We start from the raw sequence: 15402 nt of genomic DNA, 5'->3' as shown, positions 1-15402 counted from the left end.
AAAACTTATAGTCAGAGCGTTAATTAACCCTTCGTCAACCTCAGCTTCTCCTTCCCAAAGCAGTGAGCATACCTCCATCAATGTCCTGTTGATTCCATCCATCGTAATATCAATCCATCCAAGGACAATGCACATTTCCTGGGAATTTCGATTTCTTTCGATTTAAAGCTTCCAGTAACGAGTTCGTTTTTGCATTGACCTTTAACATGTTTAGTTGGCAGTCAATAAAAGAAACTAGAGCAATGCGACTGCGTCGCCAATATGCCTCCGCATAATCCCTGCCTGTGACAAAGCGTAGATGCCCTCGTTCACTGTCCTAAAAATAAACTAGTTTGGTTTAAATCCCTTCAGCTGTTTTGAAGTATCACATTTTCACCAGCCATGACAGGCTTCACATCGATCGGCGAAGCGTTTTTGGAGAAGAGATTTTTTTTAAATACCAGATAATATGGCGGCCAAAACCACGTGACACATGACATCAAAAATGTACACTCTGCATATGTATGGGTAGGGGATCGCGTTTGTGACGTTTCGTGTTCATCGGAAAAGGTTCGTTTTTCTATGCAAGATGGCTGCCAAACCATGTGACCTATGATGTCATAAATTTAATATTTCAATACAAAGGGGTCATTGATCATGTGCATGCAATTTCAGATTTTAGGATAAGGCATTCGATTAAAACGTTTATGGCTGGTATACAACTTCAATCATGATGTCATCATTATCATGCTTTCGTTCCCCATTGGGAGGACTTGACATTGGTATCCCGGTCGATCGCTGAATTAACGCCAGGGGGGTTGACTCAGCCTGTCATCCTTCCGAGGTCGGCTAATTGAGTAACAGTTCACTGGTAATTCCCTGTTTGTCGTTAAAGGCGGCAAAAAGGGTTGGCGGCAGGAAGGACATCCGGCCGTAAAACATTGCTTCACATAGGGGACCGAAAAACAACAACAACCACGGTTCCCGAAAAAGGCCAACCCCCGCTTTGCGGGGAAAAATGGCCTCTAAAGGTTGTTTTTTTTTTTTTGTTTTTTTTGGCACATTGTCAAGTCCTCCCAATGGGGAACGAAAGCATGATAATGATGACATCATGATTGAAGTTGTATACCAGCCATAAATGTTTTAATCGAATGCCTTATCCTAAAATCTGAAATTGCATGCACATGATCAATGACCCCTTTGTATTGAAATATTAAATTTATGACATCATAGGTCACATGGTTTGGCAGCCATCTTGCATAGAAAAACGAACCTTTTCCGATGAACACGAAACGTCACAAACGTGATCCCCTACCCATACATATGCAGAGTGTACATTTTTGATGTGATGTGTCACGTGGTTTTGGACTTGACAATGTGCCAAGCATCACATTTTTCCAACAAGCAGTTTCCGAAAAAATATTTTTTAAATTATTTGAGTTTAATCAAAGATGGCTGACATACCACGTGACCTATGACATCACAATGATCATAAAAAACATTCTACATGGGCGTCTACCTCAAAGTTTCATCTCAATCGGACATGTGATTGCTGAGAAAAACGAGGTTTCGCCTGTACGGGTGGACGGACGGACGGACAGACAACCCGAAAACATAATGCCTCCAGCCACCTTCGGGGGCGGAGGCATAAAAATCCAACATATAAATTGCTTGTAATGCTTCATTCCTTTGGGGAATGAATACATTGAGGCAAATTTCTGATTATCCCAGTTCAAAAGAGCTTTGTCCTACAAAAGACTCTTCGGTTATTTCTTTGCCGGTAAAAAAAAAAAATTATTACTTTTTTAAATTCGTGGCAATTAGGTCTCTGCCAGCGGACATTACAGTTCCCACTGCACCTTCAGCAAGAATAGGCCATTATGTGTGGCACCCCGGCAAAATTACTGCCCTCATTACTGCTGCGAAGGCAATGGCAAACAACACAAGGTTATTTCTTCTTCCTGTGAGACTGTTTTTTGCAGCACTGATGCCCTGGGAAGAGTGAGTTGACTCAACTTGCATCATCAAAACAGATTGGTCTCTGGGTGGGCCTAATAAACAACAGCAGGTCACATGTTTTGGTAAAACTTCAGTTACTGTATTTACTTAACAGTGAAATTAACATGTACATCATATGTAGCAGTATACTGTCATTCATTTGTTGCTCACATTATAAAGCAAGGACTTTGGGCATGCAGAATCATGGCTACAATTCAGAAAGCTTTCACTTTTAAAGTGTCATCATCACATTACTGCTCTCTCTATACTTTCTAAAGGACACAATAATGGCAAATACATGCTTCTTTGAAGCTCATTCAATATTTGTAATGTGAATGTACACAAACAGAGAGGAAGGAGCCACACTCGTGCCATCCTGGGAAAGCAGATGCACGTGTCGATAACCTGTGGACACATACAGGAGGAATGGAGTGGGAATTACAATTGTACGATGACATGATTTTGTTGTGACAGTAATTTTGGTTTTTTTCTAATGTACTTTGTGTGTGTGTGTGTGTGTGTGTGTGTGCGTGTGTGTGTATGTATATATATATATACTCTATATATTTTGTATGTACACGTTTTTATTACTCCATTTATCCTTTTTTTGCATTAATGATCCAAGTATATCCTGAATATAATATATATGTACAGTGCATTCAGACAGTATTCAGACCCCTTCACTTTTTTCACATTTTGTTATGTTGCAGCCTGATGCTGAAATCGTTTAAATTCATTTTTTCCCTCATCAATCTGCACTCAATACCCCATAATGACAAAGAGAAAACAGGATTTTAGAAAGTTTTTCAAATTTATTAAAAAGAAAAAACTGAAATATCACATTGACATAAGTATTCATACCCTTTGCGATGACACTTGAAATTTAGCTCAGGTGCCTCCCATTTCTCTTGATCATCTTTGAGATGTTTCTACACCTTGATTGGAGTCCACCTGTGGTAAATTCAATTGATTGGACATGATTTGGAAAGGCACACACCTGTCTATGAGGTCTCACAGCTGACGATGCATATCGGAGCAAAAACCAAGCCATGAGGTCGATGGAACTGCCTGCAGAGCTCAGAGACAGGATTGTGTCGAGGCACAGATCTGGGGAAGCCTACAAAAAAATCTCTGCTGCATTGAAGGTTTCCAAGAGCACCGTGGCCTCCATAATTCTTAAATGGAAGAAGTTTGGCACAACCAGGACTCTTCCTAGAGCTGGCCGCCCGGCCAAACTGAGCAATCGGGGGAGAATGGCCTTGGTAATAGAGGTGACCAAGAACCCGATGGTCACTCTGGCTGAGCTCCAGAGATCCTGTGTGGAGATGGGAGAAACTTCCAGAAGGACAACCATCACTGCAACACTCCACCGATCTGGGCTTTATGGCAGAGTGGCCAGACGGAAGCCAAACAGTTCAATCTTGGTTTCATCAGACCACATAATCTTGTTTCTCACAGTCTGAGAGTCCTTTAGGTGCTTTTTTTCAAACTCCAAGCGGGCTTTCATGTGTCTTTCACTGAGGAGAGGCTTCCGCAACATAACAAAATGTGAAAAAAGTGAAGGGGTCTGAATACTTTCTGAATGCACTGTATATGATTCGGCTGGGGTTCAAACGTTCGAGCCATCGACCTCCCAGACTCAGAGCAGACACTCCAACCATTACACCACCAAATCTGGATAATTTTATATATTATGTGTATTTATAATTTAAATGATCTGCCACATTATAAACGGTCACATTATAATTTGCACTTTAATATTTTCCATTGCCGCAAATAATGACTTTTGGCTTAATTCAACAACAATATAGCCATTCATTTGAAAGGCACTTATTATCAAGAACATTTAAATCACCCACAATTGTGCTCCAAGGTTAATTCCCGAAGATGTGTTCATACAGTATGTGAGATCACATCATATAACACAATGTACCTTTGTTATAAGAGACAGAAACTTCAGCTCATTATCAAATAGTTACACGACATCAAATACGAACAGATAAATATTATTCTAACATGAGAAGAACATTATGTTTTACGCTTTGAATTTTGTACTTTAGTATTTTTACCCTCGCCTGAGGAGAGGGTATTGCATTTAAGTCCGTTTGTTTGTCTGTTTGTCCGCACAGAATAAATATGATTTTCTCTGCAATCGTTGGTCCGATTGACAGGAAATTTTCACCATAGATGCAACTCCACCTGTGTAATTTTTTAATGATAATTATGACGTCATACGTCACGTGGTATGGGCGCCATCTTGGAAAAACCGAAAAACTTTGCACCTCTATATCTCTGATAGCGCTGCATTGAAAAAATTGAGACATGGCTCATTGCAAGGAACCCTCCAAGGGGAATAAAATATGCTAATGATGATGTCATAGGTGCCTCCATTATGATGTCATAATTCGACAAGGACAAAACTTCATCCGATCATGATGAAATTTATTGTGTCATCTAGGAATAAATTGGTGGAGAAAAAAATAAATAATGATGACGTCACCGGTCATGTGGTTCGGCCGCAGTATTTGTTTTAACACAAAAGTCATAAAAACCACTGAAAATACGTATTAGAGGGTCTGCAATCTCTGATTGCTCTTTCTAGTTTTATGTTGTGATTAAGATCTTATTTTTCCTTTTTTAAACTCCCTCCTTGATCTTCTTCTTCAATATGATGAAATATTCCCACCTGCTAGTGGGGTCAGCTGGCAGAAACTGGTGTTTGGCTGTCAAGAATTTGGAATTTAACAATGGATGCTGGCAATAAGTAGAATAAAGAATGAAGGATAGTGTCGGTCTACATTGATTTATTTGGTCATTTAATTGTGAAAGAAGACCAGCGAAGCCAGGATGAGGATAAGGAGACCGGAGATAGCAGTGAGTTTGGGGAGAGCGCAAGCAGCAGTTTTTGGGGTGGGGTAGGGTGGGGGGGGGGGGGAGTGCAAGGAGCAATGAGTGTGGGGTGAGGTCAGAGTGTGCTCAAGCAGTGATGAGGGAGAGGAGAGCGTAGGCAGTGGTGAGGGTGGGAATAGTGCAGGCAGTTTAGGACTGGGTGAGCTCAGGCAGCGAAGAGGGAGGGCCAAAGAGTGGTAAATATAACATTTATTCTAGAAAAAAAATCTAGAAGAATTCGAGAACTCTAAACTTGTTACTAAATAAACTTCAGTTGTGGAGATGATGTTGGATGATAATTATGGATCAGATGGGGAACCATTCGGATAACTTTAATGTTAAAGGCAGTCAGCATTGATTTATGAAAGTCAACAAAGAGGAATGAAGGTGTTGATCAAAGTCTGTCAACCATGGCGTCAGGAAGGGCATCCGGCCATAAAAACATTGCCTCAAACAGGGAACCATGATCGTCATGGGGCCCGCAAGGCTAACCCCCGCTCTAGCGGGGAAAATGGCCTTAAAACGATCATTCATTCATTCATATAAGAAGCAGTTTCTGATTTGGTGGATGATGGAAATGCTAAATTAAAATTTACATCAATTATTTATACAGTTGGGTTAAGAGTAGGCTTTCCAAATGTACTTTTAACACAAAGCTTGGAGGTAAGGTTGTTAAATGCAATAAATTCTAGAGGCTTTCTTAGATTGGGAAACATATTGGTAAATGCAGTTTGATATTATAATTTGTAAGGAGTTGGGGTGGGTATAAATAATGAAAATAGAAACTGCATAATGCGAGGGGCAGTCGTGGAGTCTGTGTTACAGGAGGAGGATCTGGGGTGGTAGTTGGTATGAGCGGGGTGGAGGAGGCGGTGTGTACGTTCGCAGAACTTCTGAAGACCAAGGCCTCCTGATGTCTTGCAAATCCCATCAAAGCAATTGCATATTTAGTATGTCAATGCAGTGCCAACTGTACTAATAAGCTGATACTCATTTTGCTAACCTCAGAAAGATGACAGGCTGAGTCAACTCACCTGGTGTAACGCTCATTGGGTTTTTGTTTGGGTTTACAGAGATAAATTACAATTCAATAGACAGTGTTCGCACTGTATCGGAATTTGTGAGGCCTCACCTTGAATCGTGTGTATAGTTTTGGTCACCACATCTGAAGGACGGAGTAGCTGCTATATACGGTATATGGAGGATTCAGAATTCCCGGTTTAGCTAGATTCATCTAGGAAGAGTGGCTTAAGGAGACAGGCCATTTGACATGGTGATTACGACAGGATCTTATGGAGATGTTGAAAACGGTGAAGGTTATCGACAAAATAGGTGCAGAAGAGCTTTTCAGCAGAATAGAGGTGATCAGACCAGGAGCCATGGCCTAGGGCAGTAATAAGGATGGGGTATTATTCTCAGAAAGTGGTCAATGCACGGAATGATCTCCTTGGAAAGTGAGCGGCAGCACAAACAGCAGATCAGGTTAAACTGGAATTAGTTAGGCACCTATACGTTTTGGGGATGGAGGAGTTTATGGACATTGGCAGGACTGGTTGGTAGCTTCGGTATGGATGAGTGATTGTACACTTGTTTGTGTACAAATACGTAGATGCTTTGGGTTATTGCCATATAAATTAAAATCTTAGATCACAATGCACAATTCATAGTTATGCATGTCCTTTACCAAGAAATTATTATTGTTAGCCTGTACCCCGTGTAGCGGGAGACGGGGTTTTGCAATCACTTCTGTGTGTGTGTCTGTCTGTCTGTCTGTCAATGTCTGATAGACAATGTCTGTGTCTATCCAGGCCGAACTCTATAATTTGAGCTTTTTGCGTTAAATTTTCAACAAATCTCTCTTATGAGAATATGGAGAAGACAAATTAATAAATTGGTCAAAAGGTCAAAGGTCGCCACATAAAATGTTCAATTTTCATCCAATTGACCTGAAATATTAAGAATTTGCATATTGGGTCACTGAATTGGATCAGCAATCAAAAGCCAGAAGCTGATTGTTTTTTTTTTAATATCAAAAGGTCAAAGGTCAAGTTTGCATAAAATCGTCAAATTTCATTCAATTGACTTGAAATTTGAACACAATTTGCATCATTGAATTGGTTAACCAAAAATTAGAACAATCGATTTTGCTGTTTTAACATGTCAACGGTTTCCATGACAACGGGCTTGTTTTAACCATTGTTTTTGTCAAGTTTAGTTAGGATACTAAGCAGACGCAGAGAAGCTTTGAATTTTGAGATGCTTTCTAGTTATTATTATTATTGTCTATTTTGATTAACTTTTGTTGAAATAAAATCATGAAGACAATTCTATAAAAATGTTGATTTTCCCCACCAAAAAGTAAAGCATTTCAGGCACATATAGTGAAACTACAATCACCAAGCTTCCTTTCGCAGAACATTGCCAAATGGCATCTGCCATCTACCATTTAAAAGGAAAGCTTTGCCTTTCAGTTGCTGCTTAGGCACAGCACGTCAGGTACTGGCTTCTTGTTTATTGGTGTTTGAGAAAACTAATGTGGATGAAAAATGTCTGTTCTAGAAGAATTCCCCCAAGTTGGTAATGTAGCACAGTGTACCAGCAGTTGCCAAAGCCCCTTAAATAAATCTTTTATATCGGCAGTAAATGTTCACATTCTCACATTGCTTACCTCTGCACAGGCTGGAGAAAGGTAGTGTGTACTGAGCAACAAAGTCATTGCGTGAAGCTGTGTCATGATCCTCCACTACAAAACGAACAAGAGCCAGCTCAGGTACTGTCACCACAAAGCTCAGAGACTCGTTCCACTGAGGGTTGAAGCCTGTGGAGGTTAGAATATAGATAAATAATATGTTGATTGTTTTTGAAGACAGCTAAGATCAGTTTTTAAAGACAGCTAAGATCAGACATCAAGAAGATATGTATGTACTTACCAGATTTGTTTACATCACTGGGGTACATTAACAACTCATTTCTTTAAAAACAAGTACAAAAAGTTTTAATTAAAACAAAAGCCGCGTCGATGTTACACAATGCCTAGATGCAGCTGTGCCTATAACGTCGATGTTATAGGCACAGGACATTCCTATTGATTCGATTACTTGATGTTATTTTTGTGCAAAGTGAAAATATATCTCGGCAATTTCCCGTGTGTGGCGACGAATTTTTAATATATCTCGGCATTTTCCCGTCTGTTATTTCAGGCGGTGTATGACTGACCATGCCGCGATTAAAAAAAAATATATCTCGGCAATTTCCCGTGTGTGGCGACACGTGAATGAAGCTATGCTCCTCTCTCCACATTATTGTGGCGACGTATAAATTAAATATTTCATCGTGACGATTGTCATCAAATGGACGAATTTTTAATATATCTCGGCATTTTCCCGTCTGTTATTTCGGGCGGTGTATGACTGACCATGCTGCGATTGAAACAAAATATATATATATCTCGGCATTTTCCCATCTCTTATTTTGGGCGGTGTATGACTGACCATGCCGCGATTTTTAAAAAAAATATCTCAATGGACTTGAAGTTACAGGCCTTTGAGAATTCATTTCGTTCTATAAAGGGCAACTTTCATCGGATTTTCTTCCCGTTTTTTTTCAACCGAGTCTAAAACTATGTTAGCGACTGTGAAACATGAAATGATATATCGAATTTGATTTGAAATAAAACTGTGTGAGAGAGGAAGACACCACGGGCCTACAAAACAGGCCTCAAAGCTATGCGAGTTAATAAAATGGTGGATATTTGTTTATATGAAGGCTCTCCCAGAATGGGTGGAGCTATGGTTCCCAAAATGGGTGGAGCTTTGAGGTTTTGTCTTCTCTGCAAGAACAAGAAGAACAAGAAGAAGAAGAACAACAACAACAGCAGAGGGCACTCTATGAGCAGCGTCTGCGACGCGGCTAATAAGATCAAATGTGTAAAAGTTTTGACCTTCCAAATCAGGGTTTATAGGGGGCGATATTCTACAGCGACTCGTCGACATTGCTCAAAGCTCGAAGATTTTTGTTTTTATTTTTCGTTATTACCCTCGCCAGAGAAGAGGGTATTCATTTGGGTCCGTTTGTTTGTCTGTCTGTCTGCCCACACAGAATGAGTATGCTTTTCTCTGCAACCGTTGGTCCGATTACAAAGAAATTTCACCATAGGAGCACCTCCTCCTGCAAAATTTTAAAATAATTATGATGTCATATGTCACATGGTATGGGCGCCATCTTGGAAAAAAAAAATACTTTGCACCTCTATATCTCTGAAACCACTCCATGCAAAAAAGTGAAACATGTCTCATTGTCAAGTACTCCCCATGGGGAACAACATATATTCATGATGAGGTAATCAGTGCCTTCATTATGACGTCATAATTAAACAAGTATAATGCTTGATCTGATCAGGTCGAAATTTATTGAGCATGATCTCCACAAAAATGACATGGGAGAATTAAATTGATGACGTTATTGGTTACGTGTTTTGGCAGCCAAATTGGATTGAACATAAATCTACATCGGCAATAAACCACACAAACACAGCAGCTAATAAACACCCCACAAAATACACCACACACACTCTTCCTGGTGAGGGTCTGCAATCTCTGATTGCTCTTTCTTGTTCTACTTGTTTAATTGCACATATAAGAGTCAATTATGTACACCATGATTCCTAAATCTATCAGCACCATTTGGATGTGGTTTGCTGCACTGTTTGTGCTCCTCCCTCCCACCAGGTTTGCTGGTGTTTTGAAGGCCCAATTTACCCACCGTTCCAATCGTGTACGATCGCCATTTTCTCAATGCTTGCTGATGCGCCAGTATCCAAGTTAATACTGCAGCCTAGCCTGAATTCACACCGACAAAAGGCGAATCGACACCGAGTCCTCTCGTTCCTCGGTGGCGTGGCAAGGGTGCAGGTGTCAAACAATGGGTAGGGAGAAAACAGACCCCCTCTTCCATGTCTAATGCTTGGAAATATCAGATCCATAAGCAACAAAATGGATGAAATTTGAGCTCATGCCAGATTTGGCCAGATTGTAGGAGGTGCGTTTCTGTAAGCCCGCCCTAAAAAGGGACAAGGGCTGGTCGCTGATAGCTCCTTGGTACACGATGGCAGCTCTTCATGCATCAAGGGAGACAAATTAGAAGTGTTAATTATAAAGGGGATAGCAAGGATGGATGTGTACATCAGTATGGAGCCTCGTTCCTCCCCAGAGACCTCTGCCTGCTTGCACTGTATCACATCCCCAACACTCTGTCTGGCTCTTCGAGCTTTGCGCAGCTTCCACCTCAGTGCAACGCCTCCTGTATTTGGTGAAATGAGTCTTTCTCCAGTCCATGTCGCAAGCAGGTTTTCTCCTCTCCTTGGGCAGCAGATCTCTGGTTCAGTCAGAAGGCAACGAAAGCCTCTCACATTCCATCTGCTATCTCGCTTGAGCGGGGCGGAGAACGGAAAGGTCAAGGTTCGGGAGAGGTGGATCCTCGGGGATCAAAGTTTGCATTTTCACCTCTGATTCTTGGAGTTTGCTGAGGGCGGTGATCTTTCCCTTGTTGAAGGGATACGACACTGTGTCGCACCATTTCACCGCATGCATTCCAAGGAGCTGGAGGCTCTTATCTTCGAGAGCAGTTGCAATTTGGTTGATGTGCAACACACTCCCGTCCCACTTCTCCATCTGCACCAAAGCAGTGATCCCCAGCTTCCAAACCCAGAATATCGGAATGATGAAAACGTCTGTGTCATCACTGATTATGCGAATCACCCTTTTTCCCTTCATGAACAGCCTGAAGTATGTATCTGAGCATCAACACATCTGCCTCATCATGGCTGAACGGTCCTTCCTCCTCTCCAACCATCAGAACACCCACGCCCAGTGTGTATGTGCAAAGTAGACGTGAGAGAAGTCGTTTGTTAGCCTTGCTATTAAGGATGACTTCTCGCTTAGGAAGAGGAGACGTGAGTGTGAGGTTGTAAGTACCAGCACCAGCACCACCAGCACGGCGTGACCTTTCATGATCCTTAGCCGACATATTGCCATAGCGGTCAAAGATCACTTAGGGATTCCACTGTAGGGCTGCAATCTGGTCCCCATGCTTGCAGCTACTGCAGATACTGTACCACCACAGGGCCAGACAATGTGGTACAGAAGTATAAAACACAAGGACACCAAGGACTTCCAGGAAAGAAGTTGGTATTTCAAAAAAGTGGATTTGGGGTGAAATTAGCGGGGGTAGAAAAGATCAAGGTTTTGGATGGGGGAAGATAAGAGCTGGTGGTGAACAGCTGTTTTAAAGACCTGGAGGGAGGAGTGGGATTGAAGAGAGTGAGGGAGTTTGTTCCAGAGGCGGGAGAAAAAAGGAATGAAGGTGTGAAGGTGAGCAGAGAGTCTTGATTTTGGCAGTTTAACCATAAGAGAGCTGCAGGCAGATCTTGTGCGACCTGTAGGAATATTTGAGGGACAGAGCCCAGAGAGAGCTGGGGGGGGGGGGGGGGAGCTGGGGGAGACCAGAGGAGCTGGGGAAATTTATGCAAATAACGGAAATTCCCCAAAGTTGCTGCAGCGGCAAGAGGTGGTTCTGTTATATATACCCCTTATCCATTACTAATCCACCAAAAAACCTTATAGTACTGACAATTTCCGGGTTTCATGTCCTGGCAACTGGACTAAAATTGAAGCTGTGTCTAACTGTATCTGGAAAGAGAAGCCGAATTAAATAGTGTCCACCATGTGCAATGGTAACCAGCATAGTGCTGTGAATAGATGATACATTTGCAATCAATGACCTTTCTTTCATCCAGTACATCCTTCCATTTATTGGGCACACAAAACAAACCACACAAGACAGGTCTTGGTGAGGGTCTGCAAGCTAACCCACTCAACATCAGAACATCAGCTGGCAGTAGTGTACTGTAGTCAACTAAAGTCCCTGCTCAGCCCAATGATCACCACGCCCCCCCCCCCCCAATCCCAATGGAATATATTTTGAGCAGTGTCCCTCTGTAATAATGTGCTATGTACAGTGCATTCAGAAAGTATTGTCACGCAACTCCGATTAACATCAAAGTTGCGGATAGGCCTGAACGGATTTATTCGGAGGCAACAACCAATACGGATTTTACTATGGTCGCGCGGGAGGAAGAAGGGAAATGGAGGTTGCGTAAGCGCTTAACTGTGGACGGCGATCGAACTCCAACGGACACGGGTGTAACAGGGAATAGAAAATAATACAAGGGTTTAATGGGAAAAACAAGACAGGAAAAAGCACGCGCCGGTAAATCTAATATCCTAAATCGGGACGTCCCCACACGACTGATATCAAACACAAAACGAGGGAGATGAATTACGAAAAGAACACGTCACGTCATTCAAAATGTACGCGGATGCAGGCTTATCTGCTCTTTCGTCGTCTTTGTGGCTGCCGTCCAACACCACTCCCTCCGGCCCGATCGCACACCACGAGGTCCCTTGCTCCAAGTCCCACAAGGCCGAGCACCACGCACCAAAAGCACCACGCGTCGTCGATCTCCAATGTGAGCACAAACTCCAGAACCAAGAGGAATGGCGAAAAGGGGGAGAGAGAGCGCAGGTGCGACTGCACGCTATGGTTCAAATCCGAGTTCGCTTTCTCCAGACTCTTCTGAACTGAACTGAACTGGACCGAATTCACACCGGGACTGAACATAGTTCAGCGCACCTCCGAACTGCACTCAACTGCACTCTGAACTGCACAACTCAACTCCCTCAACTCACCTGGCAGCCAACTCAACTCAACTGTACTGCTGACAATGGCGTCCGACCCTCGCTAATATCTCTTGGCCGATGACATCACATTGGCGCACTCCTCAGCCAATCCCCCGGCTCGCCGGCTCGCCCAGGTCACGCCCTCTGCGTCACTGCCGCTCTCTCTACTCCTGCTTCTTCTTCATAGCACATGCTATGCCAGGTTCGTAGGCCTTGCGGAGGTGTAAACGGTGGTCGCCGATTGTGGCGGTGTTCCAGCCCGATTTCCCGTTTGTTCTCTTCCAAAGTCATGTCCAGGGGGAAGGAATTATTTAATGTTGCGCTAGGGACCTAAGTAATGTTTATGTGGTTTGCAGTGCCATAATGGACAAAGGTTTGACTACTAGGTGAGACTCACAGGGGCGTTATCTTTTAATCCCTATCTAACTATCACGCGAATCTCCTGGTAGATCCACAATTATACACCTTATCCCGACAAACGCCTAAACATAAAGAACTTATTACATGTGGAGTCCCTATCATGACAGTCGAATACCTACCTATACAGATCTACCTAGCTCTAGATTTTGCTCTTCCCCAGACATAACAGTATTCAGACCCCTTCACTTTTTTCACATTTTGTTATGTTGCAGCCTTATGCTGAAATCGTTTAAATTCATTTCTTCCCTCATCAATCTACACTCAATACCCCATAATGACAAAGAGAAAACAGGATTTTAGAAAGTTTTGCAAATTTATTAAAAAGAAGGAAGCGGATTTGCTTCTTTCCCATCCCTGGACTGTGGTTCATATGATGTGCTGGTTTTAAATAAAAGTGTCTGCATGTGTTGTAAAATATGGGCAAGCAGTCGAATTGGGAATGGTGATTCACAATCACCATTGGACAAGGACATAAGAGAGATGCAAGGACATAAGTATTCATACCCTTTGCTATGACACTTGAAATTTAGTTCAGGTGCCTCCCATTTCTCTTGATCATCTTTGAGATGTTTCTACACCTTGATTGGAGTCGACCTGTGGTAAATTAAATTGATTGGACATGATTTGGAAAGGCACACACCTGTCTCTGTAAGGTCTCACAGCTGACAATGCATATCAGAGCAAAAACCAAGCCATGAGGTCGAAGGAACTGCCTGCAGAGCTCAGAGACAGGATTGTGTCGAGGCACAGATCTGGGGAAGTCTACAAAAAAATCTCTGCTGCATTGAAGGTTCCCAAGAGCACAGTTGCCTCCATATTTTAAGACTTTAAGTTGTTAGAAAATATTTATTTTTAAGAAATAATTCAAATATTTCCTCCAAAGAAAAAATATATTAAGTTGAAACCTGAGAACGAAATCCTTCATGAAGACATATCGAGTTCAGGGTTAGATACTTCAGGACAGCATCTACAGAGGAAGGCCACAATCCATAGATGATCTTGAAACAGAAATATCAGAAAGTGAACACTAAAAATAGGAAACCGTTTGCAAGAGACGAGGTACACCCGATCTGTACAGGAGGGGCAGGAAGGGTCATGTCATTATCTTATTGTGGGGTATATAGATTACCGTCGATTCTCACTCAGTTCCGCAACTAAAAATTTGCCTTACTGACGTCAGCTCCAAATTTCTTTCAGTTTAATGTGAAACAGCATTTGCGACTGCTAAAGCATGTTACAGTAAGCTCGTGGATAGTGAGAGGTGATGTCACTGCTGGAGGCAAAGTTGAAGAGGAGGAAGTGGCGGGAGAGGGTGTGCGTGACCAGTCGGATGAGGTACTGCCTGTTGGGAGTGTGTGGAAGGCGCTCTGCTGAATCAGCCAGCCATTCTCGAGGGCTTCCTTTGGAGATGGGACCAGTGTGGTCGTGGAAGGAAGCCGGTGGGTGCTGACTGCACGGAGTAGGTAGCAGACGCGAGTCGCAGGGAAGGCCGCGTTGGGCCGAACAAGGTCGACCCTTATTATTATACCTTACTGGGATCGCGTGGATGACGGTGTGAAAGTTATACTTTCAGAGATGGACCTCAGGGGTCTCGTTTTCTACTCATTTGATTGGTCAATAACGGCTGAAATAAATACATTCAGCAAATACCTAGCACAAGGACAACTTGATGGTTGTTCATCCGAGCATCCCCACGACAGAAATAACTGACACAATCCATCCAATCACTGCAGTTGTAAATGTAAATATGTAAATTGTAATATGTAAATATATGTAAATGTCTGCCTGTCTGCCTGCCTTTATGACATAGCCTGCCTGCCTGCCTGTCTTTCGTATATGTAAATGTCTGCCTGCCTGCCACCTGCCTGCACCCTAGTGGGGTCACCCGTGGGAATACCACGGGTATGGACGTGTGCGACATTTCGACATCTTGATTTACATGCTGCACATTAAATTTTACGAAATGGTTAAAATGGTGTAATGAACACAATTTATTTATTTCACATAATATGTGACCCTTCACTCCTCTCCACCCTCACGCCTCTCCAATGCCACTCCTCCTCACACTCCTCTCCAATACCTCCTCACACTCCTCTCCAATACCTCCTCACACTTCTCTCCAATACCACCTCACACTCCTCTCCAATACCTCCTCACACTCCTCTCCAATACCTCCTCACACTCCTCTCCAATACCTCCTCACACTCCTCTCCAATACCTCCTCACACTCCTCTCCAATACCTCCTCGCACTCCTCTCCAATACCTCCTCGCAATCCTCTCCAATACCTTTTCACACTCCTCTACAACCCCTCACACTCCTCTACAACCCCTCACACTCCTCGCCAACCCCTCACACTCCTCGCCAACCCCTCACACTCC

The 15402-nt window shown here is 42.8% G+C and overlaps 1 protein-coding gene across 2 annotated transcripts in view; it reads right to left on the bottom strand.

The window, feature by feature from the left end:
• Window positions 1–2055: 2055 nt before the first annotated feature.
• LOC137431589 (1-phosphatidylinositol 4,5-bisphosphate phosphodiesterase delta-4) overlaps window positions 2056–15402 on the bottom strand; it is a 116630-nt gene continuing 103283 nt past the window's right edge. For both annotated transcript variants that reach the window (XM_068123069.2, XM_078782098.1), the window contains exons 14-15: window positions 7535–7684; window positions 2056–2382 (exon numbers count right to left, since the gene is read on the bottom strand). In XM_068123069.2, coding sequence (XP_067979170.2) covers window positions 2291–2382; window positions 7535–7684 — 242 coding nt within the window. In that variant the 3' untranslated portion in view covers window positions 2056–2290. The remainder of the gene's footprint in view (window positions 2383–7534; window positions 7685–15402) is intronic.

The sequence above is a fragment of the Myxine glutinosa genome, chromosome 7 (genome assembly GCF_964187855.1).
Source record: "Myxine glutinosa chromosome 7, kmMyxGlut1.1, whole genome shotgun sequence".
Taxonomy (NCBI): Eukaryota; Metazoa; Chordata; class Myxini; order Myxiniformes; family Myxinidae; genus Myxine; species Myxine glutinosa.
The sequence above is the reverse complement of the archived record's forward strand: the minus strand, read 5'-3'. Positions and strand labels throughout refer to the sequence as shown.